Source organism: Astyanax mexicanus, chromosome 23 (genome assembly GCF_023375975.1).
Source record: "Astyanax mexicanus isolate ESR-SI-001 chromosome 23, AstMex3_surface, whole genome shotgun sequence".
NCBI classification, from domain to species: Eukaryota; Metazoa; Chordata; class Actinopteri; order Characiformes; family Acestrorhamphidae; genus Astyanax; species Astyanax mexicanus.
This window is the reverse complement of record NC_064430.1, coordinates 13,585,229-13,606,262: the sequence shown is the minus strand read 5'-3', so window position 1 is coordinate 13,606,262 and position 21,034 is coordinate 13,585,229. Positions and strand designations below refer to the sequence as shown.

The 21,034-nt window shown below is 38.8% G+C and overlaps 1 protein-coding gene across 1 annotated transcript in view; it reads left to right on the top strand.

Annotated features, from left to right (window-relative positions):
* Positions 1-21,034, top strand: part of igdcc4 (immunoglobulin superfamily, DCC subclass, member 4) — a 110,401-nt gene that overhangs the window by 55,551 nt on the left and 33,816 nt on the right. The window contains exons 3-5 of the mRNA XM_015604711.3: positions 9,193-9,352; positions 14,935-15,068; positions 20,250-20,381. Coding sequence (XP_015460197.3) covers positions 9,193-9,352; positions 14,935-15,068; positions 20,250-20,381 — 426 coding nt within the window. The remainder of the gene's footprint in view (positions 1-9,192; positions 9,353-14,934; positions 15,069-20,249; positions 20,382-21,034) is intronic.

The following is a 21,034-nucleotide window of genomic DNA, read 5'->3' as shown; positions in this document are numbered from 1 at the left end:
GACTGGGGAGAGGGAGAGAGAGAGAGAAAGAGGGGGAAAGAGATGAACCATGAAAAGGATAAAGGATAATGCCTAGAAGAAAAGCATCTCCTCTCTCTGAAGAGTGACCTTAAACTCAGGTGAGTAAGAGAATAAAAGCACAGGGTAGAGAAAAAGAGAGAGGGTAAAAAGGGGGATGAAGTCTGATATGGTTCCCCCTTCCTCTCCAGTGGGACAATGGAGCACAATCGAGTCCTTATCCCAGCCAGGTGAGGCCAAGCCTCAGCTCCAGCCAAGCAAAGAGGCTGTAGGGCTCCGGATAAGAGCATTACATTGTGTGTGAAAGAGAGAGAGAGAGAAAGAGAGAGAAAAGGTAAGACAGAAAGGGTGAGTAGGTGAAGGTTTATTTTCCTACAGAATCCTAAGACTGAAAGCTGTTTTATCATGCAGTAGACATTGTTACATTCCAGTCTTGGTTGCTGCTTTGTGATACTACAAAAAACTTCTATCACACTATTATGAGAGGTCCACAAGTCAAACTTTGAGCAGTCACCATATAGAATCCACCTGGGATCAGATAGCAACTGCCTAGCAATCACCATAGCAACCACTAAGCAACATCACAGCAACCCTTTAAAAAAAGTGTCTTGGCGGTTGGGGCAACCAACCCTCATGTTTAATCACTAGGTATCACCACATTTCACATTTAAATATCCTTTGAACAATTACATCTCCTAACCTAATTGGGGTACCAAAGCAAACCCCTTGTTAAAGGTCTCCTTCCGCTAAAATCCACTTTTCTAGTTCTCTGTGAAATACGATCAGGAAAAGCACCGTGTCTACATCAGCCCGTGAATTAGTATTTATGGCGTCACCCACTTTGGCTCGCAACCGCCCACAGGCAGCGCTGAAGCCATGCAGTGACACTGTCTCATCATATAGAAGCTTAACAGCGCTAGAAACAGGATGGCAAGTTAGTTCCTGTGTTATTTGTGCAAATAACACATCAGTGTTATATGCTTTGCCCAGTAATTCAAAGCTAAGGAACAAATGATTAGAATTTGTCTTTGGAACACCACCAGCGAAGCACAATTTAGATAGGTAGGTGTATATTTAAAACAGTTCTGTTTTTTTAATATACTAGGTAAATGTAAAAATCCACCCCAGGGTTTTGTTCCAACTGCCTGGGCAGCTCTGCTGCGGCTCAGCCAACAAAACCCCTGGGTAGATTTTTACTTTCTGGACCTGTACTACCCACCTCTGTGTGTTCACATAGGTTTACATAGGATCTCCGGTGGATTTCACATTTTACAGAGACTCTAAGACTAGGTCAGTGGCTGCACATGTTGTAAAGTAACATATAACTTTTAAAAGACTGTTATTAGTGTAAAAATGCCTTTATTTTTAAATATTTCTAACTGTTGTTCTTCTCACTGCCTCACAGTGATGTTAGCCAATCAAAGGCGATAAGTTTGCATGTATAAATATTCATGAGCAAGAGCCGAAATCCTATCGTCCCACCCACTCCTCCACCAGACTAAAGCAATGTTGTACCACTTTTGTTTTTCACAAAAACAGCTCACATATCATTCAATCATACTAGAGACCACAACTAGTCATTTTAAAATGAATGAAAAAAAAAAGATTAAATGAGACCTTTAACTTCTGAGGAAACACATGAAATACCACAGCATCCACCTGGGTCCAGATAACCACTGCATAGAAATGAAAACTAGATTTACAATGGTTTCACCTGCTGAGTCTTCATTTCTTCAAGGTCTAAAAGAGCATGTTTGTATATCTTAAGCCTTATGACAGTATTTGAAAATGCACCCACCCTATGCACTCCATCTGCAGCCAGAAACCCTGGAATAGTTAACAGAGTGCTCTTTGCTCACCCTCTTTTTTGTATTGTACAGTTTGTACAGTTAAAGAATATTTGACAGCAGCTTTAGCAGCGTTATGCAATTGGGGGTTCCTGAATTCTGCATGACGGGTATATTTGGTAGACTTTCCCTGTGAACACTACTGAGGACCTTCTTTGATGCCGTGGTGGCATCAGCCATCTTTTATGGAGTGGTCTGCTGGGGCAGCAGCATCTCCACCGCTGACAGGAAGAGACTGGACAGAATCATCAGGAAGTCCAGCTCTGTCCTGGGGTGTCCTCTGGACCCAGTGGAGGTGGTGGGAAACAGGAGGATGAGGACTAAGCTTAACAACATGCTGAAGAACCTGTCCCATCCCATGCACCACTCTCTGACAGCACTGAGCAGCTCCTTCAGTACCCGGCTGCTGCACCCACGCTGTGTGAAGGAGAGATACCGCAGGTCCTTCCTTCCACACGCCATCAGACTTTACAACACACCGCGCTCCCAGTAAACACTATTTTACTATCTCAGGACTTCATACAAACCTACATACTACTCAGTGTAGCTGTAATGCTTACCGTGTGCAATATCCATCTCACTACGAGTACTGTGATCATCACTGTGATTTGTGCAATTTATTTAATGTGCAATATTTTTTTCTCACTTTTGTTTTTATCTATTATGTATTTGATATTTATTCACTGTTACTCTTGTGCAATAATACTGGTCCACCCTACCATAATCATATCTCTATGCACTAGATGTATATATATTTTTTCTTTTACTATATATAATTTTTTTAACTATCTTTATATATTTTCCTACAATAGGTTTTCTGTATATATAGATTTATCATTATTTGTATTTACCTTTTCCTGACCTGTTTCTCTGTCCTTTACTCTGCACTGCTGTAACATGGTAAATTTCCCCATTGTGGGATTAATAAAGGATTATCTTATCTTATCTTATCTTATCTTATCTTATCTCATTAATCCTAGTGTGATGCTGGTCAGCACAGGTGTCTGTTAGCTGAAGTATCTGAGCTGGGTCGCTGAGCTTTCCTCTGAGTTCGTTGGCTGCCCAGGGATGCTATATCAGATGCAGTTCAAAAAGAGGCAGGTCTCGCTTCATATGTATCAGAGGAGGCATATGCTAGTCTTCAGGGGATAAAAATTAGAAATAAATGATAATAAAAAATAGTCTGGAACTGTTTTTTAGGGATGCACTGATGTCGGAAGTCTGGGCGGATGCCAATTTCCAGTATTACACGTACAAATCTGCAGCTGGCATTTCCAGTGCAGATATACACATATATATCTTACACATATATAGCAGAGAGACTAGACTCCCCATTATAACTAATTATTGCTTGACACAGATATAATTTTGTTGTTATGCATTTTTAGTGCTTTTTAGTTTTGCACTGGAGCTATTATTATAGAATAATAAAAACACACATTTAAACATACCACTAATGCTCAATGAAACATAATGAAACATGAATGTTTACAGATATTTGCTTTGAAAATCTTTCAAATCAAACAGATATTGACTTATATTTGATTTAGTTTTTATTGAACTCCAGTAGAGTGAACAGTTTAGATGATGCTGTATTTCTAAACTAAAGTATATATATTTTTTATTTCATATGCTTCATATTTCTATAATGTTCATTTAGATCAGAATCCCCATGTCAATACATCCCTACAAAAGACATATACAGTAATCTTACTAAATCATCCAAGGAAGCAAAAGATTTTTTCATTGACCTTCAGGATATGTGAGTGAGGTGTGTATGATTTCTGCCAGGCTTGCCTAGAAATTTAAGCCAGGTGCCATCGGTCACAATCATTATCACCCTCTGTGCTGTCAACAGTTTTATGGGGCACAAAAATAACTCATTTACATATATCCATATATACAACAACTTTTCAGTTCATACTAGACTTTTTTTAATTGAGACACAACACAGGACAGCCAATAGGAACAAAGGTAATTTGCCTTTGCCATGTTAACTACATTTGCGTTGTAGCTCCAGTGATTAACTAAATAAGTAAACTATGTGAATTTGAGATTTATTGAATTATTATTTCGATGTTTGCTGCTTGCTGTCTCTAGCCTTCTCTAGCTCTCTAAGACACACACACACACACACACGCTATGTCTAAATGTCACATTACGAACAAACCTGTAGTTTGGCACATAGCGAAGGTAGGAAAAGCAGTATCAGCAAAATCAAATACACATACACACACAAACACAAACACACACATTGCTAAGGCTATGTGATGTGTGTGTGTGTGTGTGTGTGTGTGTGTGTGTGTGTGTGTGTGTGTTTACTTTAGGCAGCATGTGGTGAAACACTCTGAAATATTCACTGTTAATGTTTAACAAGCTGTTATCTCTTTCCCCTTTCTCTGTGTATCCCCCCGGACCACTGTGTGCTCATTGAGAAACTTTGCTCAGGGGGGTTTCTAAATATGGACCCATTTCTTAAATGCAGCTTAGCACAAATATCACTGTAAAGCCCCTTTATTGTATGACGCAATCACGTCAACATGATCCAAAATCCAGAAGAAATGGAAAATCCAAAACAACATATTGTGCAATCAGTGCTATGAAGAACTGAAGCAGTTTTGAAAGCAAACATAGGCCCTACCAAATATTAGTACGGTCCTAAAACAGTGCTTAGTGGGGATAAACAGAGGAGTTCTGTTTTTACATATGAACAAAACCCTGATGTGATGTGATGTGATGTGATACTTTAATACAACTGTGCTGATAAACTAATATAATAGTGATGACAGCTTAAGAAAGATTTTAATTTCATTTTAATTTTAAATTCTTTTGATTTAAGTCTTTAGTCCCCATCAGTGTTCAAATTAGTTAAATAGTTGAGTCTTAAGTCTCCATGATGAGGAGTGAGTTGGAGTCTAGTCCTGAGTTTTCAGGATGCAAGTCAAGAGTGTGTGAGTCCAAGTTGAGTCTTGTGTCTGTGATATGAGTCTGGGTGGAGTTGTAAGTCTCAGAGGGGGTGGTGCAGTTGGAGTCAAGTCTTCGGTCTCAGTGGTCCAAATCTTGTTTTAAGTCTTTTGGAGCAGGTATGAGTTATGTCTTGATTCTTTGGGATGGAGTTGAAGTCTTTCTGGGAGGAGTCTTTATGGTGTTGGTCTTAGTCAGAGTCTTGAGTCCGAGAGAGTCACAGTCGAGTCTTGTGTCTCCCGTGCTGCAAGTCTTTTAGGGAATCGCAGTCGAGTCTTGAGTCTCCAGGGGGTGAGAGAGTCAAATGACAAACATTTTACGTCAGGGTAACTTCTAATACTGATACGTGCATGCAGGGGAGTCTCTACAGAAGAGTTGGAGTCTAGTCTTGGGTCTGTCTTAATGGTCCAAGTCGTGTTTTAGGTCTTTTTGGGCAAGTATGAGATGTCTTGATGCTTTGGGCTGGTGTTAGAGTCTTCAGTCTTTGGAGTGGGAGTCTGGAAGGAGCCTTTATGGTGTTGGTCTTAATCAAGTCTAATCTTTCTGTGAAGTGAGTCTTGAGTCTGAGAGAGTCACAGTCGAGTCTTGTGTCTCCCATGCTGCAAGTCTTTTTGGAAGTCACAGTCGAGTCTTGAGTCTCTGGGGGGAGAGATAGTGAGTCTCTACAGATGAGGTGAAGTCTAGTCTTGGATTCTTGGCAAGTTTTTAGGGCGTCACGGTTGAGTCTCCAGGGGTGAATCTAGATCTGTTTCTTCATATTTGACTCCAAGTCTTTTGGGTGTGCGTCTGAGGGCAGTTGTGAGTCTCTGAGTGGGCAAGTTGAAGTCTTGATTCTTGGTCTTGAGTCTTGATTCTCTGCGATCCGAAAGTTGAGTCTTTGGGGAATGGACAGTTGAGTCTTATGTCTCTGTAATGTGAGTCTGAGCAGAGTCGTTAGTCTCTGAGGAGGTGAGCTAAAGTCTAGGTCTAAGGTCTCTAGACCTTTTTGCAAAGTCTTTAGAGTTTAGGTAAAGGGCCGGTTGAGTCTTGTGTCTATTTAATACCAAGAGTCCAGACAGGGTCAGGATTTACTGTGGGGGTCAAGTTGGAGTCTGGACTCAAATGTTCGGAGGTGAGCCCAAGTTAAGTCTTAAGTCTTTGGAGTGTAAGCTTGAGTTAAGGTATAAGTCTCTGAGATGCAAGTCCAGGTTATGTCTTAAGTCCTGCTGCTCTAGGATAATACCCACATTCTGATGGATTTTTTTTATGGCAAAATACTTCACATTTATTGCTGATGACTTGCTTATAAGAAATGTATTAATGAAAAATCTCACATAAAAAGTTAAAAAACAGAAATGTTATATTTATTTACTGCAGTAGCGGTTGTGGAATTTAGGGTGAGCTCAAGTCTGAGTCACATTAGCATTGATTTGAGGATTTGATTGCACTCTCAAAAGTACTGGATGGAGCACCATCATTCCAGAGAACACAGTTCCACTGTTCTACAGCTGAATGCTGGAGATCTTTATACTATTTTAGCAAGCTCACACCTGGCTTTAGGCATAGTGCCAATAGATTCATGTTTATCTGCTACTGAGAGGACCTATTCTATTGGCAGTATTTTCCACAGGGTCTAGGGTCTAGCTGTGTATGTTCAACTTATTATTCAAGTAGCTGAATGTGTTGAATAGAAGAGTGTCCACAATGATTTAGCCACATATTGTACGACTGAATACAAACTCTAGGATGTGCTTAATAAGACTTACAGTAAGAACAAATTACTTGTACTGAGATTATTATGCTTGAATTGTGCAGCCACATCACTTCATACCCAGAATACATATGTGAAATTATTTAATATATTGAATTCATCTCTGTCCTTTTCTTTGGCCTAAAAGGTCAGCATATGCCGGCAATGAAAGACATTCTTTTCGTTTGTGAAGAGTGTGTGAAGATTCTTTTCCTCTTTGTCTCCTTTCAGGTCTTCAATATGAAGGGGTTCATGGAAATTCTGCGAAAAAATGAATGAACCTTTTTATTGGAATTTTTTTAAATATAGGACACATTTTGTGGCTGCAGTAAAAACATTTAATACCGGTTAAAAAATATAAGCAGTTCTTTATACATGGAAATTCTTTGTGGTGAATGGGCCTTTGTGTATATCTAATAGTTCATTCAGGATATCGTTTGAATTTGCTCTGCAGCCTAAGAAACATTTTACTGAAGGTCAAATACCAAATACTGAATACTGTGTTTTGCCGGTTTTCAATATTTTTACTATTTTTCACCAATGAATTAATTAAATAGCCTAAAAGTATTTTATTTTTATTTTTTTATATCCCAGCAAACATACCAACAATGCACAATAAATGTACCTGGGCAGAGCAATTTTAGCCATATATTTACATCAGCAGTGCAGTTCTTCTCATGAATGTACGTTAGCAATGCTTTTCTATTCATACATTTACCTCTGCATTTCTATTTTAATGAATTGGTTCTCCAATCACATGCGAGTAAAGTTTTCACTAGGGATGCATCGGTACAGTGTGCCCACGGTTCAGTTTTTATCATCATTTGATTTGAAACATTATTTAATCAACAAAAAAAAACAAATATTGTCATCACACCATGCTTTGTTTGCTAATTATCTTTTTGCATTGCTAATTATACGCAAATACCCCTTTCTCCATTTAACGTTCACTTGGCATGACCGTACAACTGGGAAAGTGTTGTACTTTCCCCTCAGAACCACAGCATCTACATTCAGAGCACGTATTGGCTTCTGGGAAATTCAGGGAGATTCTAAAAGAAAAGTTAAAAATTGCAAAAATGGAGATAAGTTTTTTTGTCTGTGTTTGTTTTTCAATGCCAGGCAAATAGTGATTGGCATTAATAGACAAGGTGTAGTAGGACACATAGTGGGGGTTTTCCTGATTCGTGTCCAAAGCAAACCCAATAATCTGTGTATCATTGTTCCTAGAAATGGTTTGTTTGGATTGAAGTGTGTGTTGTAGTACAGCATAGCAGGGGGCAGAGGTCATGTGTCAGTCTTTTAGCCTATCACTGCCCCCAGGAGGCCTGCAGGACTGGAGCCAGGGAGTGTATGAAGTGAAAGCCTTGAAAAAGGTGTTTCTTATTTTGATAGATCAAGTTAACAGAGATGGAGGGTTATGTTGCAAGCCACAAATACGTTTCAAGTCAAGTCCTCAGTCCTCTATACTCAAGTCCCGACTTAAATCCCAAGTCTTAAAAATGAAGTCCTGACTTAAATCCCCAGTCTTGACACTCAAGTATTGAGTCAAATCTTAAATCTTAAGTCCAGAGACAGATTTCCAAATCTTAATACTCAAGTTCCTAGTGAAGTCTTGACACTCAAGTCTTGAGTCAAATCCCGAATCTTGACACTCAAGTCCTTAGTGAAGTCCCATGTCTAAACACTCAAGTCCTGAGTCAAATCCCAAATCTTGACACCCATGTCCCTAATGAAGTCCCAAGTCTCGACACTCAAGTCCCTAGTGAAATGTCATTTTTGACACCCAAGTCCTTAGTGTGGTCTCAAGTTTTGACTCGCAAGTCCTTTGTGAAGTTCCCTTCTTGACACTCAAGTCCCGACTCAAACCCCAAGTCCAGAGTCAGATGCCAAGTCTTGACACACAAATTCCAAATTAAATCCCAAGTCTTTACACCCAGCAAAAGCTAGTCTCGAGTCAAACATCATTTCTTGACACTCAATTCCCAAGTCCCAAGTAAGCACAATCAATCCTTGAGACAAATCCTAAGTCTTGACTGTCAAATCCCAAGTCAAATCCCAAGTCAAATTCCAAGTCTTTACACCCAGCTAATCTTGAGTCAAACCTCAATTCTTGACACTCAATTTCCAAGTCCCAAATCAGCACAAGCAATTCTCGAGACCAATCCCAAGTCTTGACTCTCAAATTCCACAGCAAATCACAAGTAAATCCGAGTGAATCCATTCAAATCTTTAGTCAAATCCCAAGTCTTTACACTTCCAAGTCAATAGAAGTGAATCCCCAGTCAAGTCATAAGTCTTAACAGCCAAGTCTCAACTCAAGTCCCAAGTCTTAAACTTTTGGCATGGCAACAACCAAGCTGACTAGACAGCTAAATGCCAATAAAGTAAACTTGTAGTAAATGCAAATTACATAATGATTAGCATAATAATCAACTCCAGAACAGCTTTTTTTCTCCAATTTCCCAAACACTACCCAGTGTTTCTGTGGAGTTAAATATTTAATACATTAGAACTTAGTAATTTTTTTTTTCATTTAAAAAAAATATGGTAAAATGTATAAAAATGTTGGTGTGTATTTATATGTTTGCAGTTAAATATAACATCTCTCTCCCCTCCTCCCTTATTTTTCAGGTCTTTCTCGTTTTCTTCAGGATCCTGAGCCTCAGGTTGTTCCTGAGAGTAACACTGCCCGTTTTGAGTGCCATGTAGAAGGTCTGCCCACCCCCAGTATCACATGGGAGAAAGACCAGGCACCATTACCTGAACAGACAGATCCAGACGATGCACCGAGGTGAGAGACCCTTCCCTCTGTACCAATCTGCTCATTCTACAGTCATTAAACTCTTCACTACAAAATAATGACAAGTGTGCCATGCTCACCATTGTGTTTTAAAAGGTTTGCTCTCACCCCTGATGCTTTTTTTATATTGTTATCATGTTGTTTCTTTTGTGTGAGTAGGACGTAAAAATGAACTTAAACCTGCAGTTTCTTTCTCTCTCTGAGTGTGAGGGTCTCGTGAAACATGACTTAATATGAACGAGCCATCATTTGGTATAAACTAATCAGTCTTTTCACTTTTCGGGGGAACACCGGAAGTTGTTTGTTTTTGCTGGTTTCAGCCAAATATTTCTGGTTGTTTAATACTTACACTGAAAATAAAGTAAAAAAAAAAATAGTCATGCTAGTGTTAATACAGTGACTGGCTAATAAACTAATTAACAAACTCATAGATTAATGCTAGTTAAAGATTTTTTTTACTGCAATACAATTGAGATTTTACTTGAAATACTGTATTTTACGCACTATAAGGCGCACCTAAAATACAAAAGACATCCATATTTGGACATATAGACAGTCACACACATATACATACTCATACAAGGACACTTTATTAGAGTAACCATTTTTAATTTGGACTTGGGTGAGAGAGGACAATGGAGTCATTTTTTTTACAGAATCTGATTTTAACAGGTCCCATGGGTTCATCATTTGACCACAGCTGGACTTTTTTTTTTATTTAAACACTCTTTAAGCAGACAAAGGACCCAAAGACCCAAGACAGTAGCTGAGAGCAACAGTTGCTAAGCAGTAAATGGAGAGCTGAGAAAATGATATGTAGCTTGGGATTTGTCTAATGGACTATGTCTCGCTTTTGGAAACAATATGAAAAGCGTAATGGTAGTTCAATTGGCCTTAATACAGTGACAGCCTCGCTGAGAAGAAGAAATAAACGTACATTTTATTCTTGTCACATTTTATTTGGTATAGCTGAGATAAATGTAGGTAGACACAAATTGATTACATTTTCCATATTGGCACTTTCTTAATGCCAACAGTAAAACTTTCCCTGTATAGAATGTACTAAAGCCTCATTATAAACTACAGGCAGTGACTGCCATTGACTCCCTCAAGATCAATCCAGCAGCTTCCTACAAGTTAGCAGTGTCCAGCTATCTGTATGCAGACATGTAAGGCGCACTTAAAATCCTTTAATTTTGCTTATAATCCAGTTCGCCTTATGTGTTCATTTTACCAGTCAGGTTGTAAGGAGTAGTGAAGTCTCTCTGCGGAAGTACAGCTTTATAAAGAAGTTGCAGTTTAGTTGTTCAGCAGTATTAGCCGCTAATGTGCTAGCTCTTTTGCCATTCAAGTGCGAGTATATCGGAGTGTAGCCTACGAGTTTACCCTGTTAAAACAAACTACTTGGGACAAACCGCTAGCTAATATCTCCTGGCTTACTGGAGCACTCATGGTTCCACAGTGTAGCTGTGTGAGGCAGCGTAAGCCTCTAACCACGGCTAGCGCTAGTGGTTAGCTGCTAATAATAACATTGCTGCACCCAGCTTTAGTGGAAATCTGGAAATCTAAGCTTACTGTAAATAAACAGTAGCACTTTACTCACCCAAATAAACAGTTTTGGCAGAGAAATCTGTGTAGATTAACATCCAGCACTCGTTTGACTTTAAAAGATAAATATTTTAAAGAATTATAGTTTTGTTTACTTACCACTCAGTGACGAGACCTGCTGAATTACAAGGAACTACTGTTTTTAGTATTGGTAATAGTATAGTGAAAGTATTGGACTAATCTTGTGGCTATGGACTGGAGAAAGCAGGGTTAGTAACATTTAAGCTTTAGGAATGCTTGAAAATGTGTGGACTGTGTTTAACGCAACAATATTGTAGGTATTTACCTCAAATAATTGCTTTAAAAGCATGATAATGGTACATTAATGGACTTGCAGTAGGGAGAGGGACTATGAGCACTATGTTTCTGCACTATGTAACTTTTTTTTTTTAAGCTTTGCAAGACTTCTTGCAATAACAGTATAATGCTGTATATAAAAAAAACCTTAATCCTAAGATTTACACATAATATCTATAAAATATCCTAAATGTATGCAGAAAACCTTCTTAAATTTCAATGGAATCATTATTAAAAATCATTTCAAGCTTTTCTATTGATTCATTCCTCATATAATTTTGATGATTGATATAAAAAATAACTTGCAGACTGACAGTATGTAGACACACACGTGGTGCCTTGCAAAAGTTTCTAATACCCTTAAATTCTCTGGATCATATTTTGTTATATACCACAGGAAATGAGTTTTGCCCGCTTTTCTAAAGTATAGATGCATTTGAGGAGGCATTTTGTTTAATTGTAAATGTCACAGAAACATCACTGTTATAATATCATATCGACCAAAATTAAGAAATATATTGTAATATATATTTTGCACATATTGTTCAGCCCTACTTTACCAGTAGATACAGGACACTGTTGGCAAGATATTTTGGTTTGGTGGCCTATTTTCAGCCTAGCAGTGACCTTAAGGTGTCTAATAGCTACATATTATGCATGTTGTTTTGGAGTTGATGGCAGTGTGTAAATTGAGGAGCCACTCCCATCTCAGTCATTTATGCTGAGATTTTTATGTCCCATGCGAATAGGTCATAACATTGGCTGACATCCTGAATCCCGTTCGAAAAGAGCTAAAACAGTGTTTTTATGTAAGAATTTATTCTGACAAAGAAATTGCTTAATATAATGTATTATTTGCATGCATATGTTCACAGGTCCACAGTTTGCCTTCAAAGACAATTGGCCAATGAATGTGTTTTTCCGCACTTCAGCCAGACAGAAAGCAGTTATTTCGCATTCATCTGTCAGAAGGCCATGTGACTTGTTCAGAAGTGTAAATTACATACAACTCAATGCTCATTGTAAGCCATTGAATGACAAGTCAGTTTTCAAGTAAAGTGACAAAAGTGGTTTTGACTTTAAGATGGACTTGCTGGTTTTATAAACGAAGAATACCTGAGCATTTCTGAATAAAGGTCCATAGAGGAAAATCTATATTAATCAATAAAAAGTAACTGAAAACATGACAACAAATTCTTTACATCTGACTAAATGTAAAGAAACCAAGTTATTGTGCAAGAAAATGTACAAAAGTGTGCTGGCTTTGGCTTTAGAATAAGTGAAGCACAATAACATGTTGCATAGGAACAAAAAAACTTCAATGGCAGTGTCATTCCCAGACACTATAAAAAAGCTGATAACTTGACAACAAATTAGACTTCATATCTGACTAAGGGCCCTATCTTACAACTCACACAAGGCACGTCAAGATGCTCATTGCTATCTTATACCTCGCCAACAGTCTATTTCTATGCCTTGCACTTGCGTCTTTTCAATAGCAACAAAGTATGTAAATATATACGCCAATGGGTGTGGTGGGCACGAAATGAGGAGGTGTGTTCAGGTAAATTCCTCTCATATTGCCATCTTGGCAATGGAAAACACAAGTGCACCACTCACTGAAAAAAAAAAAAAAACTTTGAAAGGAGCCAACAGTCAGAGGTTCATCAGATGCTATCTTGGTGCCTAACACACAGACACCCCCGCTTGTTACACACACACGTGAACACGTTGCATTGCACAAACCCATAGCCCATGTTAAGTGCCAGCTATGCAAACTTTTACATCAACTATACAAAATAAAAAAACATGCCAAGATGCATGCACCAGGGTTATTCCACCAAATAATAATTTCTGAACTCTTAAAACTTTACGAATATGAACAAAGCATTATCTGAGGTCTGAAAGCTCTGCAACTTTTTTTTAGTATTTAGTATTTTTTTTCTGCAAATAAATGCTCTAAATGACAATATTTTTATTTGGAATTTGGGAGAAATGTTGTCCGTAGTTTATAGAATAAAACAACAATGTTCATTTTACTCAAATGTATAATATGTACTACCTTTTAATTTTTATGTATTTGCAAAGTGTAAAACATAAATTTACTTTAAAATATGTACTTATGTTGTTTTATAATATGTTTAAAAAAATTTTTTTTTTTAATTCTACATTTGTCACCATGCTAGCATTACCGGAATGACACATTAAGCAAAGCTAAATTGGATCTGTCTTTCTCTCACACACTCATAAATTAAAATTTATTTTTAAGCTTGTCCAGCTTTGTAGCAGTTGCCAAGAACTAAAGCATTTGTGGGCGGAGTTAGTATTGGGAGTGCCACCTGAGTTGGCTGGGCTTTTTGCTCTGGTACTGTGCTGTCCTGAGTCAACCCCTGCTGCCTAAATCATACACCAGTGAACCAATGAGTCATGCAGCACACACACTCACACACACACTCAGACGGTGTGGCCTTTCAGACTGTGTTTCCCACAGACAGCGATCTGTCTCCTGGATTAATAGGCTATAATGCGATTCCTGAAAGGTCTGAGAGCGGCGCGGTGAAGCCCAAGGTCTCTGAGGTTTTGCGGTGGTTTGTGGATAGGGGGGGATGGAGAGCGGGGGGTGCTGGAGGACCAGCGCTGCAACCTAAGCTCTCATCCATGGCAGCGTTATACCACAAGAGAGCGGAGATGATAGAAAAAGGAAGATAAATATTGACAAGCCAAGGGCTGGTAACGGTCAGCTTTTACCCAACTGTGAGAAACAGTGGATGCTGACCTACATTTAGACCTTCACGTTCCGTTCACTTTGTTGACAGGTAGTTTTGCACTGTTCCTGGTCTTTAGACACTTAATCGTTGTTGTGGTTTAAGGCCTCTGTTTGACACACTGCTTGCTTAGTTGTGTACTTGGTGTACTTGGTATTAAACACAGTAAGGCGAGGTGTTGTTTTGAATTGCCCATTAAGCCCCTAAAACCCTTTCAACCTACATGGTGATTTTATTTAAAGCCACAGTTGGAAAAAAAAAGCTACCCAGAATAAAGTAAACATGCCAACTCCTCTTTGCTGACTGAATTTAGCTTCTTTAGCTTTGCACTAGGACGTTTAGTAGTTTAGCTAACCTAATGGAGCTTAGACTACACCTTTTAAATTATTAGCGTATTTTACAGACTATAAGGCTATAAGGTTAGCATCAGTGCTAGCCATGGTTAGCAGCAGCGCTAGCCATGGTTAGTAGCGATTAGCGCTAGTAAATGCTGCCCAACAGCTCTACACTGAGGAACCATGAGTGTTCCGGTGCACCAGGGCACTATCTGTTAGCGGTTCGTCCTACATAGGCCAAAATACTCACCTCTAAACGGCAAAAGAGCGAGGGCTGCGATTATAATGCTGTACTTCAGCGGAGTGGCTTTACTGCTCCTTAAAACCTGATTGGTAAAACCTGATTGGGCACTGTTGATTTTTTGGGCAAATAAAATGATTTTAGGTGCGCCCTATACGGTGTGTCCCATATTTGCTTAAAATGCATTACAGTGTATTTTGATAAACGTATTTTTATCATCACCACAATATGAGTTTTCACAATAAACACATCAACAGGTTTAAGGATTATGCCCTTTGATTGAGGAATGAATTTCTTAAACTACTCTATAATTTCTCTCTCCAACAGGTATGTGACTCTGCCAAATGGAGTGCTGCAGGTTTTGGGGGTCAGTAAAGATGATGAGGGTTTGTATCGCTGTGTGGCGTCTAACTCCGCTCGCAAACGCTACAGCCAAGAAGCTTCACTCACGGTTACACCAGGTACCAACACACACATATACAAACACACATTATATGGAGGCATTTGTGCTCACTATTCATTCTCCCACATGCGAAACTTGTGTTGTTGCCAACATACTTCTATGCATGCTTTAGGTTGGCATGAATGTTAAGCAATAAACCCACTAGAGGGCAGTTGAGAGTCAAAAGTGTGTAATGCAGCTGTAGATTTTTTTTCTTTTATTGTTGTTAATTATGGCTTACAGGCAATAAAAACCCAAACATCAGTGTCTCAGAAAATTAGAACATTATATAAAACCAATTGGTACTTTTGGCAGTGTGCCAAGTCCTGCTGGAAAATGAAATCTGCATCTCCATAAAAGTTGTCAACAGAGGGAAGCAGGAAGTGCTGGAAATGTTACCGAAAAACACTGCACTTGGACTTGATTTAACACAGTGGAGCAACACCAGCAGATGATGTGTCTCCAAACCATCACTGACTATCAGTAAATTTTGCATTTCATTTAGAAATCAAGGGACCAGAGTCTGGAGGAAGAGTAGAGAGACACAAAGTCCATCTGCTTGAGGTCTAGTGGGAAGTTTCCACAATCATTGATGGTCTGGAGAGACAGGTCATATGCTGGTGTTTTGCTTTACTGTGTTATATTAACTCTAAAGTGCAGTGTTCTTTATGGAGATGCGGATTTCATTTTCCAGCATGACCTGGCACACTGCCCATACTACCCACAATGCCAAAAGAAATATAATCATATAATCATCAACAGTAAAAGAAATAAACGCTTAAAATAGATCAGAGTGTGTAGTACATTTTCACATCTTAAACTGAATTACTGAAATTGAATCACTTTTCAATGATAACTTTTACAGTGCCTCTAGGGTAGTAGTAATAGGGGTTGAGGTCCTTGGTCAAGAGCCCAACCATAGCAGTACAGTGGACCCGGGTATAAAACCACTTCTTTCCCCACATCTTTTAAAAACGAATACAGTATTTAATGTTAGTGCTGCTCCCAAACTTTTCACCTATATTGTTCTTTTCAAGCACTTGTCGCTACACTTGTGGCTGCTCCAGTGCCTCATTGTTAAGGAGCTCATCTCCAGTCTCTGCCTCTATCATGCAGAGTGCAGAGACTGAAGGGTGTTCTCTTGTTAAAGTGATTTTAACGAGCTTCACTCATCAGCCTAATCTCTATCAGAGAGAGAGCACTGAAAGCAGGATGATCACAGCCGCTGGAAAGCAAGGCTGCAGAGTGGAGATCAGTGTGTTTGCAGCAGATGGGCTGGATCACTGTGCCGGCCGTCTTGTGGTTGTCTTTTCATGTTGAGAGGGGTCTGAATAGAAACGCACTCTACAGCAGTGCGGTGGGCTTCTTTGTGCTCTGTGTGTAAGTGGTCTCTGCAGAGGAGCCTTTCGTTTGTTGCAGTGTGCATTGATTACCTGAGAGAAAAGAAGGAGAGAAAGAGGGAGAGAGAGATAAAGAGAGAGAGAGAGAGAGAGAGAGAGAGAGAGAGAGAGAGAGAGAGAGAGAGAGAGGAGGATGGGGTGGAGATAAGGAGAGTCGAAGAAAGAAAGAAAGAAAATAAGAAGAAAGGAATAAAGAAAAGAAAGAGAGAGAAATAGTGTCCTCTAGAGGTGAAAGTCTTACTGCAATAAGTATGTTGATAATGAGTATAAACAAGGACAACCAATATTAGGGATTTATCAATACCATTTTTTCCCAAACATGAGTACATACATTTTTGTACCGGCTGGTACTGTAAATGATACAGATGCAGTTTGGTTTGGTTGTCGCATTATATATATATTTTTTACTTTTCCAAACAAGCATATTTGAAAGAAATTAAGAAATTGAGATTAAGAAAAGAGATTCGTTTTATGCTGTTAATTGTTAATGTTAATTTCTCCAGCATCATCATGGACTTCAGAACCACAACTGCCAATCAGATAGGACCACTTAAAATACAGAAAAACCCAATATATACAACATAAAGTACAATAAAAAAAAGAAAATATATTATATATTATTATTATATATTATTATATGAAAATTATTTAATTTTCCCAAGAATCGTCAGTGCGCCTTATAATCCGGTGAGCCTTATGTATGAATTCTACCAGTCAGGTTGTAAAGAGCAGTAAAGCCACTCTGTTAAAGTACAGCGTTATACAGGAGTTTAAGTTTAGTTCTCCAGGAGTATTAGCATTAGCTGCTAAGCGCTAGCACTTTTGCCGTTCAGAGGTGAGTATATCGGACTGTAGTCTGTGTGTTTACCGTGTTAAAACAAGCTACATGGGACGAGCTGCTAGCTAATATCACCCTGGCTTAATGTAACACTCAGGGTTCCTCAGTGTAGCACTGTTGGGTGGCATTAGCCACTATCCATGGCAAGCAGTTAGCTAATGCTAATGCTAATGCTGCTACACCCAGCCTTAGTGGAAATCTGGAAATCTAAGTATACTGTAAATCAACAGACGAGCTTTGATCACCTAAATAAACAGTTTTCAGGAGAGAAATCTGTGTAGTTTAACATCCAGCGCTTGTTAGAAAATATATATATATTTTTTTAAGAATTACGGTTTTATTTTTTTAGCATGGTGAAAACGTGCAAACTCCACAAGACCCTGACCACCCCAGCTGGGAAATTAACAAATGCCTTCTTCCTCTTTCTATGTACTGTCCCACTGTGCTGCCCTCTGTTCAGAATATGAACGGCTAAATAAAAAAAATGCTGGTTGATCGCAAGTTTTGATTCCATTTCTAGTTTTCTGGATTCATTGATTGCTAGATGCAGACAATAGTGTGGTCAGTATAGCCAGGCAAAGCTTTGATACATCAGAAAGATTAATAATTAAATAAGTACAGGAAGACCGTTCCAGACACAACCAGTCAATCACATAACCAGACACATACATGCATAAATAGATACAACCATACGCCCCCTGCGCTCCTGTGTAGCAACCTGTGTTTTAGAGCATGGGCTGACCCACTTTGAAGGCTTGTATTTGCCTGTCCCTGCTCTGGAGGCTGAATATAATCTAAATGATTAATTCATAATGTGCTGACTGGATCCCCGGCTACATGCGTCTTCCACTTCATTACCATAATGTTTGGACTGCTGGAGTCGCAGCTCAGCACACTCTACACTTTCCGTTTCTATGGACTTTATCCATTAGGGATATGGGCTCCTCGTACAGTAGTGGGTTTTATGTATTAGTTTATACAAGCTGAAGGGCAGCGCGGTGACCCGGCTATATTCTCATCTTCTGTCTGTATTCCCCTGTTCCACCTCTTCCTCACTCTCTCGGTCCCTGCTCCACGCTCTGGCCTCTTCTGAGAGTGTCTGAGATGGCTGTGGGTTGACAGGGTGCTGGTTTCATCTGGAGTCACTTTCCCTGGGGCTAGCTGTGCTGTCTTGTGTCTGTCTGTTGGGACGGCCCCCTCTGCTGCCCTCACATGGAACGATATTCACATACACACATACACACACAGACACATGTGTTTCTGTATTTAAATATAAAGCCTGTGCTATATGTAATATTGGTCATTTGTGATGCAATATTGGCCTTTACAGTACTGATACTGCAGAAGGCCGCAGAATGCAAATGAGACCTTTAGTGATAGTCAGAAGATATATAGTAGCTCTGGGAGCCTCCTGACCAGACCATGGAGGAGTGCATTGTAGAGGAGTAGAGTGTTCGGATGAATCAAGCTATTCACATTAGGGATGCACTGAAATGAAAAGTTTTGTCCAAAACCGAATACAAACAAAATTAAACATTTGGCTATATGTATATGTATATATTGCTCTGGAAAAATAAAAGACCTACCTAAAAATTATGAGTTTCTTTTATTTTACCAAATTAAAAACCTCTGGACTATAATCAACAGGAAGATGGCTGATCACAAGCCATCAAACCAAACTGAACTGCTTGAATTTTTGCACCAAATTATCCAAAAGCAGTGGGTAAGACTGGTGGAGGAAAACATGCCAAGATGCATGAAAACTCTTAAAACTTTATGAATATGAACTTGTTTTCTTTGCATTATTTGAAGTCTGAAAGCTCTGCATATTTATGTTATTTCAGCCATTTCTCATTTTCTGCAAATAAATGCTCTAAATGACTATTTGTTTTCGGAATTTGGGAGAAATGTTGTCCATAGTTTATAGAATAAAACAGCAATGTTTTTTTCTCAGACATATACCAATAAATAGCAAAATCAGAGAAACTGGTTCAGAAACTGAAGTGGTTTCTTAATTGGTTCCAGAGCTGTATGTATAACATGTATAACATGTTTTTATGCAGGTTTTTATTGATTTTGCCATGTTTTTATCAGCAGCGGATAAATTAAAAAGCCCATATGTAGTGCTATTGTACTAATAAAATTAGCTTTACCACAGAAAGCTATTCTTATCATTAATATACCTCAGCAGTGCTATTCTAATCACAGCAGTGGTGGTTAGGGACGAGTGGTTTGACATGCAAAGTGAAGGAAAAGCAGTTAACAAGAGCTCAGCACCTCTAGAACTCATTTAAGACCATAGGTTGGAGAACCATTCCAGGTTCTGCTTCATAAGGCTGACTGAGAGAACAATGCCAAGAGTGTACAAAGTTGGCATCAAATAAAAAGGTACTACTTTTAAGAATCTAAAGTATGAAGTTTAAACAGCATGTTTGCTTGTTTAAAACATGTTTGTTTACTTCATAATAGCATATGTGTTCCTTCATAGTTTTGATGTCTTTAATATTAATCTACAATGTAGAAAATAATAAAAATTTATTATATCTGAGTGAATTTTACACAAAGAAAGGCAGACAGTCTGCAATTACTTTGGCAAATGTTACCTGTTATGCTGGTCCTGTACAGCTTGTATTTTATAAACAGGCAGTTTAAAAAACGAGGAAGCTAATAAATTCATACCAAGCATGATAATTGATGTTGCTTTATTTTTACAAGTGGAGTGTAAAAATGAACTTAACTGAATTGAACACCTTTTAAAAAATCCTAATGTTAGAGGAAGCAATGTGAAATGTGAAGTGGTCAATATTTAGCCAAATAACATTCACTTTTACTGCACTGCAAGTTTCTTATTTACACATATTACGGAACATATTATATTGACACATACACACACTTGTATAACTAAATATATGTAGAAATTCATTAATTTAAATAATGGATGTTTGTTTGTGTGTGTGTGCAGGTACGACAGAAGAGAGTGAGGTGGTAATTACTGCTCCACCGCGAGACCTGACAGTGGTGCTGGGTCAACCAGCGGTGCTGGAGTGTATGGCTCAGGGCCAGCCTAAGCCATTTGTGTCCTGGAGTAGACAGGGTAGGAACACACACACACAGCCATGGCATTACATTTCATTTGTGTGTATTGGAACAACACAAAAAGCAGAGAAAAGGGGCAAATGTGCCATACCAGTGTGTCACTTATGCATGAATTTTACCAGTAGTAAAGCCTCTCTGCTGAAGTACAGAGTTATACAGGAGTTTCAGTAAAGTTTCTCCAGCACCAAGGCTGGAGCACAATTAGCAGTATTAGCATTAGCCGCTAATCGCAGCGCTAGCTCTTTCGCAGTTCAGAAGTGAGTATATTGGAATATAGTCTGAGTATTCACTGTATTAAAACAAGCTACATGGAATGAACCGCTAGCTGATAGCGACCTTGGTTACCTGAACTCTCAGCATTCCTCAGTCTAGCACTGTCGGGCTTTAACTATCACTAAGCACTGCTAACTGCAGCTAGGGCTGCTGCTAAACATGGCTAGCGCTGTAGGTAAGCACGCTGTTGAAAATATTGGAAATCTAAGCTTACTGTAAATAAACTGAAGCCCTTTAATCACTCAATTTAAAAACAAAAATCAGGAGAGAAACCTGTGTAGATTAACATCCAGCACTCGTTTGACTTTAAAAGAAAATGTTTTTTGTAAAAATTACAGTTTTGTTCACTTAGGCGCTTCCCCCTAGAGATCTGCTGAA